The 22,222-nt window shown below is 53.3% G+C and overlaps 2 protein-coding genes across 4 annotated transcripts; one reads left to right on the plus strand and one right to left on the minus strand.

Moving 5' to 3' along the window:
• Positions 1 to 1,676: 1,676 nt before the first annotated feature.
• Positions 1,677 to 16,131, plus strand: Wrap73 (WD repeat containing, antisense to TP73). Of its 3 annotated transcripts, none has more exons than XM_047556651.1 (12): positions 1,677 to 1,848; positions 4,046 to 4,198; positions 4,666 to 4,782; positions 10,205 to 10,277; positions 11,444 to 11,547; positions 11,837 to 11,923; positions 12,191 to 12,325; positions 12,417 to 12,494; positions 13,887 to 13,992; positions 14,756 to 14,881; positions 15,316 to 15,455; positions 15,792 to 16,131. In XM_047556651.1, the coding sequence occupies exons 1-12, from the start codon at positions 1,780 to 1,782 to the stop codon at positions 15,972 to 15,974; spliced, it is 1,371 nt and encodes a 456-aa protein (XP_047412607.1). In that variant the 5' UTR covers positions 1,677 to 1,779; the 3' UTR covers positions 15,975 to 16,131. The 3 variants fall into 3 exon arrangements, with proteins under 3 accessions (XP_047412607.1, XP_047412599.1, XP_047412612.1); XM_047556643.1 differs by having other exon boundaries at positions 1,679 to 1,848; positions 15,316 to 15,507; XM_047556656.1 differs by lacking the exons at positions 4,046 to 4,198; positions 4,666 to 4,782 and having other exon boundaries at positions 1,679 to 1,848; positions 15,316 to 15,507.
• Positions 14,484 to 21,510, minus strand: Tprg1l (tumor protein p63 regulated 1 like). Its single transcript, XM_047556670.1, has 6 exons — positions 21,246 to 21,510; positions 20,777 to 20,868; positions 20,457 to 20,633; positions 19,073 to 19,226; positions 17,616 to 17,838; positions 14,484 to 16,761 (listed from the first exon to the last, which is right to left on the minus strand). Exons 1-5 carry the CDS (start codon positions 21,441 to 21,443, stop codon positions 17,644 to 17,646), a joined length of 816 nt encoding a protein of 271 aa, XP_047412626.1. The 5' UTR covers positions 21,444 to 21,510; the 3' UTR covers positions 14,484 to 16,761; positions 17,616 to 17,643.
• Positions 21,511 to 22,222: the final 712 nt, after the last annotated feature.

A 22,222-nucleotide genomic window follows, 5' to 3' on the forward strand; every position in this document is an offset into this window, starting at 1 on the left:
CCATTCCGACCCCAACCGGAGTTGCGTCCCACAGTCCTCAGAGAGTGATTCCGGCTGCACCCTGTTCCCTCCCTGGGCGGTCGCGGCCTCCAGACCCTGGGCACCGGATTCTATTCCTTGTTTCCGAAGGTGCGCTGTGGGTTTACTCTGGGACTCCGGTACCCATGAGCTTGAAATTGCTCTCTGATCCCACAGACCAGCTTTGGGTTAGTGGGCGGCTCCCCTCTGGCCTGAGACACCTGCCGCTTTCGCTGCCGGCTTTCCTTCTGGGTTGGGCAGATAAGAGCATCTGAGGTCCTGCTGCCGCTTCTTAGGGCCTTGGCTCCAGGACCGGACAGAGGGCGAGTTTGGAGTCGCCCTTGCCTTGCACTGCTCTCGGATGCTCCTGGAACCTGTTTCCTGGGCACTGCACTGATGTCCCTTGCCCGTGGTGACCACCATCCCTTGGAAGGTTGCCGCAGTGCATCCCCTGGCATTTCCAGCGAGCTGGGCTGGTGCAAACTGGTCTCTCCTGCTGCACTGGGACCCCACCTGACCTGCCCCCGCTGACTTCCATACATAGTTATTGCTCACCTACTGTTTGCTAGGCGTGGTTTGGGAACTGAAAAAACCAATTCCGTGCAAGGGATTGGGTCTGATTGGTGACAGAAAAGGTCAAGATGCCTGCCTTCAGGCATCCTCATGCATTCCTTCCCTAGAAGTTGGAGACATAGACGGGGAGCAGGCCGGGAGCTAGGGGCAGAGAGGTGGGAGCTGGACGCAAGGCCGACGCTCCGCTCACAGAACGCTGAGGCTGGCCAGGAGTCAGGGTCTGCGTGACCCAGAAGGTTGTAGGGCCGATGTTGGAACCGCCCGGGACAACTAACGACGGCTTGGGTGAGGGAGGGAGTTGGGAAGGTCTTGTCCCAGAAGTAGGATCTGGGATTCCAAAGCGAGAGGACAAGACACCCCACCTGGAGCGAGCCGGTCCGCAGAGCCGAGCGCTCGCTGGCGCAGGTGCCATCTCCCACCGGTGCCAAGACAGACTGCGACCCTGTGGACCCTGGGTCCGGGCCCTGAGGCATCCTAGTTCCCGCGCACGTAAGCCCAGGTATGCATGAAATGAAGAGGCGGGTGCGCGCGATCTACACACTGATTTTGCAGGATCGGCGTCAAATTCCTCTGTCCTTGATTTGAAAAGCACCTGGGCGTAAAAGCAAAGTCACGCTGCAGGTGTTGCTCTAAGTCGAAAAGAAGTCGCAAAAGAAGACAAAAACAAATACTTATTTATACGTTATAAAAGAAGTGATATATGTGGCAGAGACTATTACATATTAAATATATGTACTGATATACATGTACTGATATATGTACTGTACACAGAGATCTCCCAGTTAAATTTGAATTTAGATAAGCGAGTAATTTGTCCCACAATATTTGGGAACATGCTTATATTACAAATGATTCGTTGTTTATCCGAAATTTCAATCTAGCCGTGCGTCCTGCATCTTGTCTGCAGCCCCAGCTGTCGGCGATCCAGGGCTGCGCAGCCGGGGCGTGGATTTCCGGGACCGCACTAGGAGGAGGGCGGGCGGCGCCTTTAAGGGGCCGGGCGGGACGCGGACTCCCGGCCCCACAATGCTACGCGGCCGTCCGCACTACCGATAGGCTGCGGCCGCCTTCCACCACCCCACTTCCGCCCGCCTTCCCGCCTCGCTTCCGGCCGCGGCCGGGCGGTTGCGGGCGGCTGGCTCTCCGCGGGCTCTCGGGCGCGGGTCGGGCCCGCGGCGGGCGGCGGCCATGAACTTCTCCGAGGCGTTCAAGCTCTCCAGCCTGCTCTGCAGGTTCTCCCCGGACGGCAAGTACCTGGTGAGCGGCCGCGCGCGGCCTGCCCCGCGGCGGGGACCCGGGCGAACGCTGATCTGGACTCCGGAACGGCGGGCAGAGCGGGCGGGACCTAGGCAGGAGCTGCGGGTGGGTGTCCCGGACCCGAGGTTCCTGCACAGGTGCGCAGCCCGCGGCAGGAGTGGGACCCGGGCAGTTGCTCCGGATGGGAGGGGTTCTGGACGGGTGCGCAGTCCCAGACAGGAGGGGGACCTGAGCAGGTGCGCGGCCCGGGCCCGGAGGGGTCCGGGGCAGGTGCGCAGTCCCTGGCAGGAGGGAGGCCTGAGCAAGTGCTCCAGGCTGGAGGGAGACCTGGAGAAGTGCGCAGCTCCAGCTCCGGCAGGAGGTGTTCTGTGCAGCTGCGCAGCCTCCATGTAGCTGTTTCTGGCTGTCAAAGGCGGATAAAGGATAAGGCCCTGTCTCTTTCACCCACTTGAGGGTGTAGGAGAGTTTAGCTGATTGTTATTTTGTCGCAAAAGTTACAGTTAAATGGTAAGTGGTATGGCTACTTTGTTGTCTATGTCTATTTTCTTCCCTGTCCTTACCACATGCAAGTAAATGTCCTGCTTATTCCATGGGTGACCAAATCATGTTTAAATTGCAGAGCTGTAACTTCAAGTTTTGAAATAAAGTAATATGACCAGTACATATCCTTAGAAGTGGGGAGGAGAATAATTGACTTTGGGAAACCATTAAAGAAAAAAAAAATGTCAGACCTCCTCTTCCTCCTCCTCCTCCTCTTCCTCCTCCTCCTCCCCCTCCTCCTCCTCCCCCTCCTCCCCCCCCCCTTTTTTTGTTTTTTTGTTCTCTGTCTTGTGTTAACCAGCCGATTCTTCCTAATTCTTTTTTAGCTTGAGCCTTTATTAACATTCCTGTTTTCTTTGTCTAGAACTTAAAGAATGTATCTCCCAAGATGCATAATACCTAAATCACATAAGATAGTATTCAACTACATAGTAGAAAGCTTAAAGTGGCATCCCAGAAACCTTGGTGTATTTTTCAAAGTGCCCCCTCCACAGATTGTTTTGGTTTTGGTTTTCCATTTATAAAAGTTTCAGTAATTTATAAGGAGAATGATTATATTTGCTTGCCTGATTTGGGTGCTTTTTGGTTTGTGCGCCCTCATCAGAACTTTGTGGAACACTTGGTCGTAACCTGTTACTGGAATCCTATTCTTGAAAACCCAACTTTAGTATCTTGCCTTATATATCGTATGGTGCTTGCAAGTGCTAAAGTTCCATTTTGTAAGGAATTCATCATAACTGATCAGGGCTGTCAAAGCTACAGTGTGAGAACATAGGTACTGTGGTAGGTACCTCTTCAGACCTTCAGTCTCTACCCCCCCCCCTTTTTTTTTTCCATTAATGTGGCTTTTTTTTAATGGAGGTTAATAAAGCTAGTAGATGTAGTTTAATCTTATAAGTATAGAAATGAAGCAGTTAACATTTAAAAATCCATTCTTGGGTTTTAGTCTGTAGTATAATGTAGAGTCAGCATGTGGTTTCTCAGAAATTATTTGCTTAGATATGGACATGAAGAAAGTGTGTTTTTAAGAAAATACATTTAAAATGTAGACTTTTTCATATTCAAGTCACATATACAAGTCACATATGCTCACCTTTGGTTTGTTCTGGTTTGGCATGTGGCGCCATGTGAAGGGCTTTGCTGCTTTTGAGGTCCTTCTCAACAAAAGCCCTGAGCTCTCGAGTTTTAACTCTTCATAAATTCGAGGGAACTGTCTAGAAGTGATGGTAGGAAAGGCTGTGGTCATTAAGTCACAGAAGAGCTTTTCCCAGGGTTGTGTCCACTTGGATTTAGTTTTTAGCATATGTTTAAGAAAGGAGTGGAAATGCTCTAAGAGAAGTTTTAAAATACTCACACTTTATTCCAGAGTATAACAATTCAATTTTTAAAAACTATTTTAGTTGCACAGATTTATGGGGTGCAGTGATAATTTGACATGTGTAGCGTATAGTAATAAAATCAGAGTAGTGGAGCATGACAGTTTTAAAACCGACTTTGTATATTGCAGTTCTGATCTCTGTCTTACCTCCTCCTTTCGTGCGAATGAGCTGTGTGATCACCGAGCGGCTTGAAGCTGCTCAGCACAGAAGGCGGCGGCCGACTCCCACGCTGCTGTAGAGTGGACCCTGTCAAGTGCTCGCTTTCTCATGTATTTTAGGCCTCCTGTGTCCAGTACCGGTTAGTAGTCCGGGATGTGAGCACCCTGCAGATTCGTCAGCTGTACACTTGCCTGGACCAGATCCAGCACATAGAGTGGTCAGCAGACTCCCTCTTCATCCTCTGTGCCATGTACAGACGTGGGCTTGTGCAGGTGTGTTTTCTCGTGTTGGGGTCAGAGTTAGGAACCTTCCTAGGAGTGTCACCAGCATTTTATCTTCTGGTTTGGAAAACAGTGACAGAGAAGCTCAAAGTCAGTTTTCTTTTAAAATTACAATGTTCCTCTAATAGTTCAATACTTTAAAATGAGGAAACCCCAGAATATTCTTGATCTTTAAGCAAATTTAATTCTGAAGCAGGAGGTAGACCACCTGCAGTCTGGACACATGTGTGCTTTAGGAAGGACTGGAAGGCAGTGCTTTGTCACAACCACAGCCAGCTCAGTGAGGGCCAGGGAGGGCAACAGGGTACGTCACCTCACAGTACAGCAAGAGGGGATCCCCCAGAGCGTGCTTCCTGTTGCTGCGGGTCCAGCACCAGTGCTTCCTGCCTTGGCCGGTGCGTAGGCTGTCCTGGCAGGCTTGCTTCTGCAATGGTGTGTTTCTCTTTTTGCAAATTGAGGTCTGGTCTCTGGAGCAGCCAGAGTGGCACTGCAAGATCGACGAGGGCTCGGCAGGGCTGGTGGCCTCGTGTTGGAGCCCAGACGGGCGCCACATCTTGAACACAACAGAATTCCACGTAAGTGTCAGGCCTGCCTTTGCCTCATCAGCCAAGTCTGAGCCCGTGCTCTGTTCCCGGTGGCCTGGGACTCTCTCAGTTGGGCTCTGTAGTAGTGTCTATCAGAAGTCCTATCTCAGAAGCATTGTGTAATCTTTTAGACCAGTTTTGAAGAAAACACATTAAAAATATTTTTTTGTGGCACTAGGGTTTGAACTTAAAATTTCTGAATTTACATTTTAAGAATGCACACGGTCTCTTGAATTCAGTGATAGAAAATCAGCCTTTGTACGAACCTCCAATCTATATATCTCTCCTTTAAGATTCTGGTCTCTGGGTGGTTCTCTGGTGCCCTGGCAGCTGCCTCCTTCCCAGGGCCACAAGCATCATGTCCAGTCTCCAGGACAAATACTGGAATCTGCTTGTGCTTCAGAGGTAGGCTGAACACTGTGAGCATATCTCATGACATCTTGAAATTAGGCACACACAAGGGGTTAGGGAGAAGGTCTTTGGTGCCAGCAGTATATTTTTGAGGTATAGGAGAACACACAAGTCTCTTTAACTGGGAGCCTTTTCTCTTTTGGGGGGAGTACTGGGAGCATTCTTTCACTGAACTATACAGTCCCAGCCCTTCTTTTTTTTTTAAATTTTGAGACAGGTCTTGCTAAGTTGCTGAGGATGGTGTCAAACTTGGATCATCCTGCCTCAGCTCCTGAGTTGCTGGGATCACAGGTGTGTGCCTCTGCGCCCAGCCCCCCATGTGCTTTTTGATGGGGCATTATAACCCAGCATTAGGCCTAGTCCACCGAGTGTTCTTAGCTCAGCACCAGCCAGGGGCCACGTTCTCTGTGGTACCAGCTCACTGCCAGTGTTCATTGCCAGCTGTGAAGCAGCGTGCCCTGGGAGGTCGCCCTCAGGTCTTTTCAGGTTGGCAGCTGCTGGGATAACTGCACAGGGGCTGCACATCCAGGGCTTATACAGCTGCCTGGCTTCACTGTGTTTTCAGTTTTGATTTTAGAAACGTTTTAATGGCTACTCTTACAGGTTTTTTGTTTTGTTTTGTTTTACTTTTTTTGTACCAGGGATTGAACCCTAGGGCACTAGACTACTGAGCCACATCCACAGACCTATTTTGTATTTTATTTAGAGACAGGGTCTCACTCAGTTGCTTAGCACCTTGCTAAGTTGCTGAGTCTAACTCTAAACTTGCGATCCTCTTGTCACACCTCCTGAGCCGATGGGATTACAGGCATGTGCCACCGCCCCACTTATAGGTTCTTAAAGAGCGTGACAGGAAGTGAAATTACTTTTCTGCACTGTGTACACTGGTATTTTACAGGTGCCTACAGCCTGAGTTTGTCTGGAGAGGACAGTGTTTCATATAGCTTTGACAAACAGTCTTCACGCTTAAAATTCTTTGAACCAAAATCCAGCCACCAGATGGCCTCATGGCATGGGGTCAATCTCTTATTCAACAGACCAAAGGAAAAGTTACCATCTGCAGAGTTTATAAACCTTAAAGAAATGGCTTTATTGAGTTTACCACATTACATATGTATTAATTCTTAAGCATAATTTATATAGAATGAATTAACTGCCTAGAGTGCATTTGGATGACACTATTCAACCTAAGACTAAGGTTGTGGCCACTTTGCTGGTGACATTAGAGTAAATGTCAAGATGAGGTGTGGAGGAACACCAGGAACCTCATGGCTTGGGTACCCTGGGACAATACTGAAACACGACCCCAACACTCATGCAGACTTAGGTTGCCACCAGTGAGGAACAAGGCAGGGATTGCAGATGTACTTGGCCAGGAATTGACCCCTTGGGCACCTGTACTTCAGTCCAGTCGACAAGGGAGGATCGTACACTCTCAGACCTGTGCCACTGGACCCTTCCCTATGCACAGCCCTGCTTGAGAGTGTTGCAGAGGACGAGAGAGTCTCTGTGTCACTAACAGGAAGGCTGTGTGCTGTAAGCAGGTTCGGCAGGCCACAGAGGTCAGTGGAACAGCGCCAAGCCCTGCGGCCCTGCCTGCCTCCCCGGCGGCACACCTCAGCCTGCACTCGGCAGTAATCGTCCCTCCTCCTTCTGGGGGTGGTCATGTGTTACCTGGATGTTGCCTGGGTTGCCGTGTCTTACAGCTCATTTAAATGGCCCCTTGCTTCACAGATTTCCCAGCCCTGTTTTTAGATTCACCCACCTGGACAGGTATAGCTGTTTTGTTCATTCTTTGTAAGAAAAGCCATGCCACGGTCAATTAGCCATTCCATTGCTGGACATTTTGAGTTGTCAGAGCCATGGGGCTGTCAGTTTGTTGCCCACACCCCCTGTAGCATACCCAGAAACCGTGTTTGAGGGTCTTGACAGCACAGATGTGTTCAGCTTTCCCGAGCTTTGCATCAGGTTTTAAAACGATTGCCCACCAGTAGAAGGAAGCTGGCTTCCATTCTGGTTTAGCTTCATCTCCTTAACTGTCAGTGAGGTTGAGTGCTTTCATACCTTGTTTTACACTCTTTGATTTAGACAAGTAGAGTGTGTAACTGTGTGGTATGAGGTCTGGACCCATTTTTGTCTCTTCCTCGCATTATTTATTTAGAAGTCCATCTTCACCAGGTGTCTGGGCACCAGTTCCTATGCCCTCGGGATCATTTCTGACTTCCAGTCTCTTCCACTGTGGTCCATTTGAGTGCCTGTGCCCCACTGCTAAGTCGTTGAGGTTTCGTGACCCCCAGAGCTAAGGGACTGGTACTTCTGTGCCGCTGTCGTCCGTCGGGTTTCAGATGTGTCCTGGAGGTGGCTTTCTGCTGCGTGCATGTTTAGAACTGTTGCTGCACATTCTCGTGGTGAGGCAGGTTCCGCCATGTTCACGTGAGGGGGCCTCGTACTGTAGAGTGCTCCTTTTTGTGTCTTTTCTTTCTCTTTGACTTAAAGCCTGTCTTATGGGTTATTAACATAGCAGCACTGCCCTTTTGGATTGGGTTTTCATGGTTTATCTTTTCTCGGTTTTCATCCTTCCAGTGTCCTTACGTGTTATTTATTTATTTACTTTTTGTGGTGCTGGGGATCAAACATGTGGCCTCACATGTGCCAGGCCAGTGCTTTCCTCTGAGCCCCACTCCCAGCCCCTGTGTCCTTACATGTCAGTGTGAATGTCGTAAGAAGCCTGTAGTGGATCAGGAAAAAAATCCAGGGCTAGGGGGTGGGTAGGCTGCAGAGCCTTGCCTAGCCTGAGGGAGGCCCTGAGTTCAACCCAAGCATGGCAAGAAAGAAGACTGTTCTTTACAAGTCACAAGACCCAGCCATTGATGCTTGCAGTTTGGTGGTGGTTTTGCAGGTAGTCCTGTGTGAGCAGGGCTGAGGACTTCGTCACCATGTATGAGGCCCCTCAGAGTTGGTTCCTCTTCCTGCCCATCATCTGGCAGCCTCTGGCCAGCTTTCCATCCCTGCCACTTTGCCTGCTGGGGTCCCATTGGAGGAGCCGTCTGCACCTGCACCATGCTGTCCAGGCCATGGTGTCCTGTAGCTACCCTCCTACTTAGTGCTGCTAAACCCTTCTGCATGTCCCCTATGCTGTTGTGAGCTGTCTTCTGATGGAGAGTGTCCACAGGGAGGCCTGTGCCCAGGGCCAGCATGCTTATTCAGCTGTCAGTGGGAGTTTAGAGTTGACAGAGGTGCATGTTTTCCTTTCTCTCTCTCTTTTTTTTTTTTTTTTTTTTTTTTTTTTTTTGAGGAACCCAGCAGCTCTCTACCATTGAGCCACATCCCCAATCCTTTTTGATTTTGAAACAGGGTCTTGCTAAGTTGCTGAGGCTAGCCTTGAACTTGTGATCCTCTAACTTCAGCCTCCCAAGTTGCTGGGGTTACAGGCCAGCATCACTGTGCCCCCCACTTTTTTTTTTCTTATCTGGTGTGTGTGTGTGTGTGTGTGTGTGTGTGTGTGTGTGTGTGTGTTTACTGGGGATTGAACCCAGGACCTCACGAATGCTGCTGAGCGGCATTCCCAGCCATTACTGGATGTGTGTAAGCTCCTTTGTTTCTGGTGGGGTGACAGGCAGAAGCCAGGCTGAGTGCGTTTTCTGCTGGGCCCTGTGTAGGGTGCAGGGCAGCAATGCTGTCTCTGACCCCTGCCTGTGCTCCAGGATGGAGACGGCCTCACTGGGTCACCCAGCCCACTCCCTCTGTGTCCTGGGACACTCAGTGCCTGGGGCACCTGCCCACTCCTGGCAGTCTGTCTTCTGGGTGGAGAAGAGTGCCTACTCTCCCGGTGGGACTCCTGGTGGGACAGGGTGCTTGCTCTGCTCCACACCACCTCCCCGGGCCTCAGGTGGTGGAGGCTCTGGAGGATGAGCGCGGTCCTCGTTGTGTGTCCTCTTCAGCCGGCTCTCCTCTCGCTGGTGCAGGTGCCCATGTGCGGAGCTGTTCAGACACCCTGGCTGCTGTCTGGTTTTCTTTTCTTTGTTAGGAGGGATGATGTGGAGAAAGTTAGTTGACTTTTTAACCTGACGAACTGAAAGCAGGCATTCTTAGGAGTCGCACTGCCACGGAAACAGGCGCACTGTGTCCTCAAGTGGCAATTACCCTTAGGGGCCATGTCCCTTCCTAGGAGGACTGTGGAGTGCCACATGGCCCATTGTGCCTGGCACTTGGTGCCCATTCATGGTTGCGGCAGTCCTCCTTATGCAGCTGAGAAGGGTCAGTCACCTGGCTTGTTGCCAGGTGGGAAGGACGTGGGGAGCCTGTGTAGAAGCAAGTTATTTTTCATCTCCTCCACGGGGGCCTGGGGTCACAGTGTCGGCGTGGAATCGGGTGTGGCCAGGCACACACCTGGGTTTGATGTTACATCCCAGAGGGTCAGGTTCCCAGCCAGGGTTTCCTCCTTGGTGCAGATATCCTTGGTCCCCTGTGGGGCCTTGTCTTCTCTTGACCTCTTGTAACAGCCTGGTCACCACCCAGCTATCAGGTGAGGGAAGAGAGGAGAGGTGGGGAAAAGTGACAGTGGTGGGCCTTACCACCCTCCTCTTGGAAAGTGCCCCAAGCGGCTGCAGCTGTCCTGTGAACCTGAGCCGGAACCACATCGAATCCCACAGGGGTTTGGAGGCTGAATGATACAGCTTTTCTATGTAAAGATTTTTCTTTAAACATTTTTATGCCTATTACAATAGGCAAGCTGTGGTAGCTAGCATTTAGAAACACCCATATTTGACTTTGGGTCACTCAAACAACTTCATTCTAGAACACAATTCTAAGAACACAACTTTGAGGACAGTAAACTTTGCATTTGGATACAGTTGCAGGAAGTGTCTCTGGAAGGACCGGTAGCCTTGTGTCAGTAGTAAATCTTGTCCTGGGACCAGTGATCTGGTTTATGATTCAGGACATTCTTTCTGAAGGGGCTCGACACATGCCACTTCCTTTCTCTCTCTCTTTTCCCCAACAGCTGCGGATAACCGTCTGGTCTCTGTGTACGAAGTCCGTGTCTTACATCAAGTACCCCAAAGCCTGTCAGCAGGGTGAGTCTGCCACAGCTGCTCCACCTCACTTCTTCGTGTCTGTTTGGGGATTCGGGGCCTTTCTTCCATGGAGCATTTCCAACTTAGAAACTCAGCAGCATACAACCTCCTAGCAACCTCCTTCCTGTCCCCAGGTGGGCCCTTGGATGACTTGAAGTGTCTCCTGGACCCCACACTTCTCCCAGGCATGTTCCCATCCTTGTCTGTAAAAGTCCAGGCCCCTTCACCACCATCTGGGTGACCAGGGGAAGCTGGACAGACTTGAGAGAACAGTTCACAGACCCTGGCCCTCATGTGAGCGGGTGGTTGGGTCTCTGGGTGGTGCCTGGCAAGGATGCTCGAGCGTCCGCTTGTGTGTATCAAGCACTGACTCTCCTGTGCTTGATCTCCATCTGAACTGGTCCTGCCTGGCAGCCCAGGGGAAGGCTGAGGGACAGGGCCCTCTCCTCACTGAGGCCTCTGGAGGAGGTGGACTGCAGGGGCAGGACTAGAGGGGAGTGTCACACGATTGGATGATTTGATGTATGACTGTTTTTCTGTTGCCATCCTATCAGCAATTTGGGACTTGTGTTGGCATGAAATGCAGTTGTGTGTGTGTCTGATGTTTATAGTTTGAATGTCAGCGTCTCTGCAGAGAAGGCGCACACTGCCCGAGTGGAAATCGTGGTCACGCTGTTGGAGGTGTTCTCTGTTGTTATTGTCAGTATTTTTAGCTGTAGATGAACCCGGTGCCTTTATTTGACTCATTTTTGCATGGAACCCCCATGGAGCCCATGCAGCCCTGGGGTTATTCACAGAGCATGGAAACTTGGCCTGGGTTTTGAGGTGGTACAGAACTGGAAAATGCAATTCCACATTCTCAGCCAAAGTTTTTTCCAAGTACTTGTCTTACATTTACTTCTAAACTATTAGGTTCAAAAGTAAAAATGAGAAATGTAGTAAAAGCCAACTCTGGACTCACTGAAGATGCGCCTGGAGTCCTGTGGCTGTTTCCGAGGCGCTCGGCAGCTCTGGCTGTGGGGGTCGGGCCGCAGCCTGCGCTGGGGGCTCCCCCCTGTGTCACCCCCTCTGCCCTACGCTCGCTTTTGTCACCCTCCCTTGGAAACCACTACTGTCCTTTCCCGTGCTTGGCCACTTCCTCAGTGGTCCTCTTCCTCCTCCCGTAGGAGTCACTTTCACCAGGGATGGCCGCTACATGGCCTTGGCAGAGAGGCGGGACTGCAAGGACTACGTGAGCATCTTCGTGTGCAGCGACTGGCAGCTCCTGAGGGTGAGGCGCCGTGGCATTCGTGCTGCGCACAGGGATGCTAACACACAGGGACAGGCGCAGACGTGTCTGTTCGTTTCTGCGTAAGAAAATTGAATGCCGAGAGTGTTGAAAATGTTGACTATACAGTGTGTGCAGCAGGGCGGGTGGTGTGTGCCTGCCTCGCTCAGGAGCTCGGGCACTTGAGACCCAGGGGGCACCGTGGTGGGACTCCCACTGCAGGAAAATGAGTCAACGTAGAGACACTTAGGGAAGATTCCCGGATTGTCACGCCTTTCCTCTCCCCGGGAAGCATTTCGATACAGACACCCAGGACCTGGCCGGGATCGAGTGGGCCCCGAACGGCTGTGTGCTGGCAGCGTGGGACACCTGCTTGGAGGTACGGAGCATGCCCAGTGACACGCCCTTCCCTAAGAGCCCACCCATTACTCGCCGGTGCTCTCTGCAAACAGCCAGATGCTGGGCTTTGCCTGGTTGCAGATGACTTTGTCCTCAGGTGTGTGACACAGCCTCCCCTGTTCCATGTGCCACTTGGATCCCACCCCACACCCAGGGCTGAGGCCCGTGCCTTCTGTGCTGCTCCCTCCTGTCTGCAGCGCCATCTGCTGCGTTCCAGGAAAGTGAGGCCTGCCTGTCTCCTCTGCAGTACAAGGTTCTGCTGTACTCCCTGGATGGCCGGCTGCTGTCAGCATACTGTGCCTACGAGTGGTCTCTGGGCATCAAGTCTGTGGCCTGGAGCCCCAGCAGTCAGTTCCTGGCTGTGGGGAGCTACGATGGAAAGGTGGGAGGCAGAGCCAGTGTGGGAAACCCCAGCGAGCTGGTCCTGTGCTGCTAGCCTCCGCCACTAACCTCAGCCCCATTTCCTTCCCCAGGTGCGCCTCCTTAATCATGTGACTTGGAAAATGATCACAGAGTTCGGGCATCCTGCAGCCATTAACAATCCCAAGATAGTAAGTCTGGGTCGCAGCTTGAACCTGAGCAGTGTTTCAGGAGGGACAGGAGCTGCTCTGGCGTCCTGTCCACTGCTGATAGTATTTTCCCTGAGCCAGTCATTCTGTGTCTTGCTGGTTGATCTCTACGCGCAGGCTTGTGTTTCCTGTTGCGCTGCCCACAGGCTCCTCCAGCCACTGTGCGCCAGGCCTCTTTCCGAGAGGAGCTGAGACCCTGCCCCTGCCCCTGCAGGGTGGGCTGGGGGAGCTGGGCACCTCCACGGGGCCTGAGGAGAGCACATTCTAGGCCCAGGGGGCAGGAAGCACAAAGTCCTCTGATGGAGAGGACTTTTGGTGTCCATTTGTGCCGCAGCAGCAAATACCCACTTGCCTGTTGGCCACTGGTCTGGGTGTGGGTGACAGCAGGATGACCATCAAGCTGCTGGCCTCCCTGTAGAGCTGCCCATCCAGAGCTATGCTAGCCCTAGGGGAACACGAGTGGGGTGGGCTGCAGGCACAGGACCAGGGACCTTCCTAGAGGTGACGGCAGAGTGAACACAGGGAGGAGGTGGAGTAGAGGAGCTGCAGGTGTGGGGAATGGCTGGTCTCAGGCGCAGGCGCCTCCTGGCTGAGCAGTCATGGAGGCTCCGGCAAGGGAAGGCAGAGGGCCCAAAGGTGTGCCTGTGGCCCCTGCATCTCTCCAAGGCCTCTCGCCATGTATGCCTTAGAAGTATAAATAAACCAGGTGAACCCTGCACCAGGAACCCCTAAGTGTTAGTCAGCTTTCCCTGCTGCACAGAAGGCCTGACGGAAGCAGCTTACAGGTGGGCAGGTTTGTCTTGGCTCACAGCCTCCGGTTTCAGTCCTTGGTCACTCAGCCTGACTGCTTTGAGCCTGTGGCAAGGCAGAACAGAACCGCTCAACTTGTGGTGGCCAGGAAGCAGAGAGGGGAAGGCCAAAGTCCCAAATCCCTTTCAAGAACACACCCCCAGTGACCCAATCCTCCACCAGGCACCACCTCCCATTGTTGCCACAGGCTGGGGACCAACCCTTCGGCACACGGGACTCTGGGGCACATTTAAGATCTAGGCTGCAGGCCTGAGCCTGCCTCCACACCGCCTCCTCAGAGCGGTTCCTCAGCATGCTGCCCGTGGGCCCAGAGTGGCACCCACTCTCCATCACTGTGCCCCGCCCCGCGGCTGGCTGCAGGAGTGAGGGCGCTCTCTGCTCACAGCCCTGCGCATGCCCCTGGCTTCTCAAGGGCCAGCTTGCTGGCAGGCAGACTTATTGCCTCCCTCCCAGCCAGGTGGTATAGGTGACGTCACAGCTGCTTACCCAGTGCCTTCAGCATGCCCATAGCAGCTCCTGCGTCCCAACCCTGACCCGTCTGCCTGGTGGCCATGTTTTCTTCAGGTGGTGTACAAGGAAGCAGAGAAGGGCCCACCACTGGGACTGGGCCGCCTGTCCTTCCCACCACCCCGAGCACTGGCTGTCCCCCTCTCAACCGCAGAGAGCAAATGTAAGTAGCAGAGGGCTATTGTCCTCTGCCTGAGATGAGACATGTTGCTTGCTTTCATATTTCTTTTAAAATGAGAAAGTTCCTCTTTGTCCAGATAAATTTCAGGTGCTCTTTAATTTTTAAAAGTCTGTTTTTCCTTTTCTGTGCTGCCTCCCAGCCAGCAATGGAGTAGGTGCTGGAAGTCCCAGGTTGACAGCTGGCACACTGAGGGCAGTACTTTAAATCATGACCGAGATGTCCCAAGGGAAGCAGAGAGCCAGCAGGGGTGCAGGGAGCAGGACGAGCTGGACACCCGCAGTGGTGGTACAGCTCAGCCCAAGCTGGTCCTGGCCATGCACAGGGGCAAGAAGCTTGAGCTCCAGAGGGACACAGGGACGTGTGGGGACAGCAGCTGGCCCTTTGCAGGCACGGAGGCCCCAGGAAGCACTGCACAGCCACTTGTGCTGCTGGTTTTATGAAGCTTTTCTGCATCTGAAAACTGTAAAAACAGAATGGAGTTGAGCTGGAGGCAGACTGTGAACCAAGACGTTGACGGGCTGAGAAAACAAATGCCGAGGTGTTGGAGCTGCTGTGAGGGCAGCTTGTGCTGGGCAGACCCGGAGCGGGCCAGACCTGGCCGGCAGTGGCCCTGCTTCCCCTGGGGGGAGTGCCCCAGGCCTCCGTGCTCCTACTTCCAGGTGGTTTCTCCCTTCCCTCTGATGAGCCCCTCCCCTGCTATAGCAGACTCTGGCGAGCTCAGCGTGTCTCCCTTGTGATGTTCTAGATGAGATCGCCTCTGTGCCAGTTTCTTTGCAGAGCCTGAAGCCAGCCACCGACAGAGCGAACCCTAGGATGGGCGTGGGGATGCTGGCTTTCAGTGCCGACAGCTACTTCTTGGCCACAAGGAACGGTCAGTGCGCTGGTGTCTGCTCGCCGTGCCTGGGGCTCCAGGGGCCGACACCACGGGAGAGGCAAAGCGAGTGAGGGGCCCTGCGTGGGCTCCTCGTTGCCGGTTGAGATGGGTCCTGCTGCAGAGGCCTCTCAGGGTGGCCTCATCTTTGCTGAGGCACCAGGCCGGTGCAGTGCCCTGGCCCCTGCTTATGCGTACCTCCTCCTTAGTCTGCCCTGTGGGCCTGGTTTTTAAAAATTATTGCAACCCTTACAACAAAGCCAAAGAACACTGGAGTATGGTCTTTGAAGCCTACGATTTGCTCTGGAACCCTGGTCTCTCTGAAGCAGGCTCAGGAACCCTGACTACTCCAGGGCTTGCTTGCAGAGGAGCTGGGCTGTGTAGGGCCAGCAGTGCATTAATGACATGATGCCCTGTCATTTCTTCCTTCCCAGATAATGTCCCCAACGCTGTCTGGGTCTGGGACATCCAGAAGCTGAGGCTCTTTGTGGTGCTAGAGCAGCTGGCCCCAGTGCGCTCCTTCCTGTGGGACCCACAGCAGCCTCGGCTGGCCATCTGCACAGGAAGCAGCAAGGTCTACCTGTGGTCCCCAGCAGGCTGCGTGTCAGTGCAGGTGCCTGGGGAGGGTGAGTGCAACCTTGTGGGCAGGACCCGCAGCCCCCGGCGCGGCTGGCACGAGATGGCCCAGCTGCAGAGAAGGGGAACCCCTCCACACCTTTCAGGAAACTTCCTGTACACCTGACAGGACCTGCCACTCTGAGCTTCATAGGATGGACGGTGGCTTCGGGCTCCGCCTAACTCCACCCATCTGGGTCACCCAGGTCCCTTCTTGCCTGTGGGATACAAGCTGCCCTCCCCAGGAATCCTGGTCTCTCAGCTCTAATCCTTTGGCCACCTTGTCTCTCTCTAGGTGACTTTCCGGTGCTTTCTCTGTGCTGGCATTCCAGTGGGGACTCCTTGGCCCTCCTCAGTAAGGATCACTTCTGTCTCTGCTTCCTGGACACTGAGGAGGGGATCCACACAGCTCTGGGAGAGCGGGACAGCCATGCATAGGATCTGTGTGGAACCCTCAGCAGGAATTCCATGTCCCTGATGTGGGGGATGGGGGTTCCTCTGGGAGCTCTCCAGCCATGATGTCCGGCTCAGTGACTTGATCCTGATTTTCTATAGCAAGGGGTTTTTGTAAATATGTGCAATATAAAGCTGTAATTTTCATTATTTAAAATAAATATTTGTTAATTTATAAAACATAGATGCTTATTTTCTTGAAAGGCTGTCCCAGGCAGGTTTCCCAGTTAGTCCGAGTTGCCAGTTCATCTGGGGACCAGGAACAATGCTGTGTAACAGCCCACCTTGCCTGGTGGCTGTCCCTGGCCTGCTCTGGATTGTTTCCAGTCATTGGTGGTTTCAGAAAGGCACGGGTGCATTTCTGTAGGGTGGCCTGGCCTCTGAGGCAGGGTGTACTTTGGAGTATGTGGGGGGCAAACACCTGAGGCCAGGGTCCCCCTCAAGGGGATGATCCCTGGCAGGCAGTGGCAGAAACACCAGGGGCGCTGAGTGGGCTGCACAGCTGACAGCACCTATCTTTCATGGAGGACCGTGCCAGGCAGGATCCTGTTACTGCTTGTGCAAAGCCCGTGGACAGACCTTCCAAGCTCTCAGCCTTCAAGACTCACTGATGAGCTGCTTCCTTGGCTGGGCAGATTTTAATGACAGTAACTTCAAAAAAGGAGCAACATCCATTTGGTTCTAAACATCTTTACTACAAGACTGCAAGTACAGGCTGAAGACCTGGATGTACTCTGAGACAGCCTTTCAACTTGGACAGGCCACGGTGTCCTGGTCGAATCCATGCCAGTGAGCTTAAAGCCATGACAGAGCTGTAAATGAGGAGGAAGAAACTGAGGAGCCGGCGCTTAAGTTTGCCAAGCGCTACAGCCCCAAGTTGGCCACTGCAGGGAGGCATGGGCTGGGAGACTCGGCACTGGAACCCACAGGGCTGCAGGAACCAGGCTGGCACCACTGTGGTGAGGGTGTAACATGGTGCCTTGCTGTAAAGTGCATTCTTTTAAAGAGCAAACAACCTATTTCCCTTTTAAACATGAACAAAACAATAAAAGCTCAGGATACCTATAGTTGTCAAAATTATGTGCAAATCCTCGAATTGTGTAAAATGATTCTCTGTAAACCTTTTTGGGCCTGAGAAAGATGCCATAAGTATTAACACAACTTGGATTAATTTTAGAAAAAGTATGACTTTAGGTCAACCATATTTACAAAAGACAACTATCTACTAGGATTTGACAGGGCACAGACTGCTGTGATAGTCTGCTGGCTGCTTTTGTATTTTCCTTAAAAAAAAAAGGGGGGGGGGCATTAAATTTCAAAATACAAAATTTGACACCAGCTGTCAACACATGTGCAAGTGCAGGCACTGGAGATGCCAGGCTCCTCCCCATACTGAAGTCCACACTGGAAGCCACAGGTGCGCCCACAGGCTTAGCATGCTGCAGGGGCTGGGGAACCACAAGAAGCTAGTGGGCACTCGGGACACGAAGAGCAGCAGCACGAGGTCAGCTAGACCTTTCTGCCTCTCTCTAGCTCACTAATAATTCACTGGACCATGCTAATAACACTCAGATCCCCAGGGGTGGTGACCCCATCCTCCCTCCAGTAGCAGTGGGCTGGCTTGAGGTTTTATGTGCTCCCCGAGTTCCCAATCAACACGGCTTTCCTTGGAGACTGCTCCCACGCCGCACCGTCTAAAAGCCGATCTTGCCTCGAGTCATGGAATAACCCAGTTTCGCCTCGTTGTTGATGAAGGACATCAGTCCCACGTAGGTCTCAATGAGCAGGGGGCGCTCCAAGACCAGCACACCGTTGGCTTGTCCTGGCAAAGGACTTTCTTTTTGGGCTTTTTTGACAGCTTGGATTAACAGAGCCTTGAAGCTTTCCAACTTTAAAGAGAGAAAAAACAGGGAGTTTCAAGCTTCAGGCAACAAAAGAGTAATCTGTTAAATGGAAAAAAATTGCACCTTAAGACAAATATTTAAATCTCTCAAAACACACAGGCATGTGTCACTCAATGGCAATGACATGTTCTAAAAAGTGTCATGAAGTGATTTCATTTTGAGAATATCGCAGAAAGAGCTGTACAAAAGCAGACAAGCAGGCCCACGTAGCCTCTCTCTGTAATCAAGCAGGTCGAGATGGCGGAGGCTGGTGCTGCCAACGTGGCCAGCTGCCTCACAGCAAACCTGTGTAGGAAGTGTCCTCTAAAATCATGTTCGAAAGCAAAGTGGGTGCACAGCCAGCACCAGTCACTACTACCCAGCACTGTGTCCTGGACAACTGGCAAGGAAGCTGTGTTCACCCGGGCCCCGCCCTTTGCGCTCGAGGAGTGTGCTGTGCCACGACTTGGTGCCCACACCACCTGCGAGCAGGCCGCTGTGGCCAAGCAGGGCCCTCACTTGATTAGAGGCCTCTTGGCCACTTCCTAGGAGTCCCTCCCCAGTCCTCTGCATGGCTCTCCATTTGGTATACAACACCTGCCCCTGTGCTCATCTGTTTAGACGCCAGCCCTTCCTTCCCTATAGGACCAACTGTTCTGCCACAGAGGCCTACTTAATCCTCCTTGCAACCTCCCAGGTGCAAGGACACCCCAGCCCCGGCTCTGCTCCAACACTGGCAGGAGGCTGAGACTACATCCAGACTGAGTGTCTTTCAGCATGGCCAGCAGGCTGCCATTCCCTACCGTGTATCTGGGCTGTTCTAGAGAATGATCAGCAGCAAGGGGCCGTGTTACAGAGCGATGCTGGCCAGCAGCCACCAGTCAGGGCTCCTCACACAAATGAACTAAATTCTCCCCTGGTAACTGGAATGGAACCCAGGGCATTCTACCACTGAGATACATCCCTAGGCCTTTTCATTTGATTTTGAGAGACAGTCCTGCCCAGGCTGGTCTCCAACTCGCAGTCTTCCTGCCTCAGTTTTCAGAAGCACGGGGATTATACGTGTGCACCACAGTGCCCAGCTCAACCAAAAATCTTAAGTTACAAGTTTATTTCCTCATGGTCAGCAGTTGTCTTTCAAGTGCCCAGCCCTACATGTGGCCAGACTGGATGGCACAAACCCAGTGTGCTCGCCAGCGTTGGAATGTAACAGGTGCAGTGGTGCTGACCACCTGCTTACCTGGCACAGAGAGGCTGTCTTTTCATCCACACCAGCCATCGGGTGCTCTATGAAAGTGGCATAGGGCACGTTCGTGGACCAGGGGTTCCATCTATTTATGAAAGAAGGGCGACTTTGCTTGTCCCACTGGATGCGAATCCCAGAGCCTTCTCGCCTGACACAGGAGAACAACAGCGTCTTCAGCACCGCAGGCACGGGGATTGCAGATACTCGTCAGAGATGAGAAGTTCCATGTCCCCAGGGAGACCCAAGACACTTTGCAACACAAAGTGGCTCCACTAACAGTTGCTTTGAGTACCACTGTTACCCAGGCTGGCCTTGAACTCATGATCCTCCTTACTCGGCCACCCAAGTAGCTGGGGATTATGGGTGTACACTGCCATGCCCAGCTTTTTGGTTTAAGGACTTTTAAACATGACAAGTTAAACATATTGTTTTGGTTATTTAAACTTCATCTTTACTTATCTATCAAAAATTAATAGAAATACATCATGGATTGACTAGCCCATGATTAATGTGTTTATGAGTTTTCTTTAATGTATTAGTAAATGCTTGTTAAAATTTTTACTCATGTTGGCTCCCTGAATTCTCCATTCAAATCTCTACATTAAACTCTAAATTTTAGCTGGTTACAAAATAAAACCTCTAAATTTTACAGTTTATATTTGTATCTAGGTTTTTCATATTAAAGATGATCAATTCTTGAAAGTTGAGCAATAGGAATTTTCTTCTCTTTTTCTGTTTTGGTGGTATTAGAGACTGAACACAGGTGTGCTCTTCCACTGACCTACATCCCTGGCCCCCTTTATTTTTTTTAACTTTTTACTTTGAGATAGGATCTCACTAAGTTGCCCAGGCTGGCCTCAAACTTGCAATCCTCCTGTCTCAGCCTCTTAAGTGGCTGGGATAACAGGTATATTCCTCTGTGCCAGGCTACCACCAGATGTTTGCAAATGTATCCACCGTTAGAGACATCTATAAATTAAACTGGCACCCTACTTAAAAAAAATTCAACCAAAAAAAAATCAGTGGACCTGACCACATAATCTTTCCCTGGATGGAGATAAAATGCCCTATCTGCGGAACATCCAAATTCACTTTTGAAAGCAGCCCCACTGCGATGTATCTGAAACCCACTTAAACCAGGTCTACTGCAAGCCTAAGAGCTGTCTTTCATGCCAGAACCCCTTTCCATAGCACTCAAGCCCCAGGAAGTGCTGATTCTATTTTAAGGATCTTTCTATCCATTCTTCAGGCTGAGATCCTTAGCTTAAGCATAACAGCAGATACAAGACTACCACCTGGGGGCTGGTTTTAAAAGAGCTGAGTTCTAAGATCACAATGGTCCTAACAGCTAAGTAGGGGATTCTCTGAATGCACTCACTTGTTCAGAGATTTGGGGGGAAACTGGAACTCTCCGTGGGAGATGGTGTCCACTGCACTGAGTGCCACCCTGACCACCTGCTGGCACTGAAGGCTGATGAAGTCGTACTTACAGATGAGCAACGACTGGTCAGTGACCAGCACCAGACGCTCCTTTTCGTTGTTCCAGTGGTCCACCCTGGTGGCGAAGACAAGTCATCTCAGCCGTGGGCTGGCGCCCCGGGCCCACCCTCGAGGGTAAGCACACTCCCGGTCTTCACAGGGAGGTGTCCCAGTGGTCCGCAGGGCCCGACCCCGGGAGGTGCCCCCACCCTCACTTACTCGGTCAGCAGCCACACCCCCTGGATCTCGCCATCCTCTACCGGCCGGACCACGGCGCGGATCTCCTCCACCGCCTGTTCAATGGTGCCCGGCTGGGCGCGGCAGGGGCGGAGGTCACTCTGAGCGAGCTCTCCCGTGTCCCCGCACCCCGGCCCTCCTCCTGCCCAACCCTCCTCCCCCCGCCCTCCCCGTGCCTCCCACGGCCCTCCCCCTGCCCGGCCCTCCTCCCCTGCTCTACCCCCCGCCCTCCCCGTGCCCGACCCTCCTCCCCGTGCCTCCCACGGCCCTCCCCCTGCCCGACCCTCCTCCCCTGCTCTCCCCCCGCCCTCCCCGTGCCCGACCCTCCCCCCCGCCCTCCCACGGCCCTCCCCCTGCCCGGCCCTCCTCCCCTGCCCTCCCCTCCTCCCCTGCCCTCCCCTCCTCCCCTACCCTCCCCTCCTCCCCTACCCTCCCGCGGCCCGGCCCTCACCCGGAACACGAAGTACTCCTTGACGCGGGCGCGGCGCGTGGGGTCGTGGACGCTGAGCGGCCACAGCGTCTGGCGCAGCGGCGTACCCGCCCCCGCCCGGACCCCGCCCGCGCTGCCCGGCCCCACCTCCTCGCCAGCCGCCAGCAGCGCCGTGGGGCTCGTGCCCGCTGAGTCCACCGAGTCCCGCAGCTGCAGCATTGCCGCTCCGGGCCGGGACCCTACCCGGATGCCGCCGCCTTAGAGCCGCCGCCCGCAGCCGTCAGCGCGGCCACACCTCCGCCCCGCCCTCCAGTCGCGATTGGCTGCGCGACGCAGGATCCGCCTCAGTCTCCGCCCCTACACCCCCGCCTCCCCCTCGGGATTGGCTCTTCCCCAGCCGTTCTCCGCGATTGGCTCCGCCTTGCCGCCATTCACAGTACCTCCCGCCCCTGGCCGCGCCGGAAGCAGCTGCGGCTCGCAGACCCACTTCCTGTTTACGGAACTGAAAACGGACCAGGCCGAGTCTGTTGCCAGGGCGGCTCGGGGCGGCGGGGGAGGAGGAAGGGGCGGGCCGCGGGGAGGAGAACCCAGGAACTCTTGGAACCCGGACTCCTTGGTGCGTCTGCGCGTGTGCGCTTCGGGCGTGTGCGTCGGGCGTCTGCACTCCGCGGAATGGTGGCGGGGCGGCGAAGGTTAAGGGAAAGCCACCTGGGTCCCCAGCAGTTCTGGGGGCGGGGATCGCTGCTCACAGGCTCGCGGCTGCTCCCATGCAGAGTTCTGCCTGAGCCCTGAAACAGGAGCTCCCCGTGGAATAGTAGGGCGCATTTGAGTCGCTCTGGACCCAGCGCGGTGCTGAATGCAGGCATCCTTCGCGTCCTCATAGGGACCTTAGAATGCAGGCAGAAGAGGATACTTGAGGCACAGGGTCAGCCACTCACCAAAGTCACACCATCAAGGGTCAGACTAGGCACTCTTCTGGCCCTGCTCTTGTCCTGACG

This window comes from Sciurus carolinensis, chromosome 1, assembly GCF_902686445.1.
Source record: "Sciurus carolinensis chromosome 1, mSciCar1.2, whole genome shotgun sequence".
In the NCBI taxonomy this organism is placed as follows: domain Eukaryota; kingdom Metazoa; phylum Chordata; class Mammalia; order Rodentia; family Sciuridae; genus Sciurus; species Sciurus carolinensis.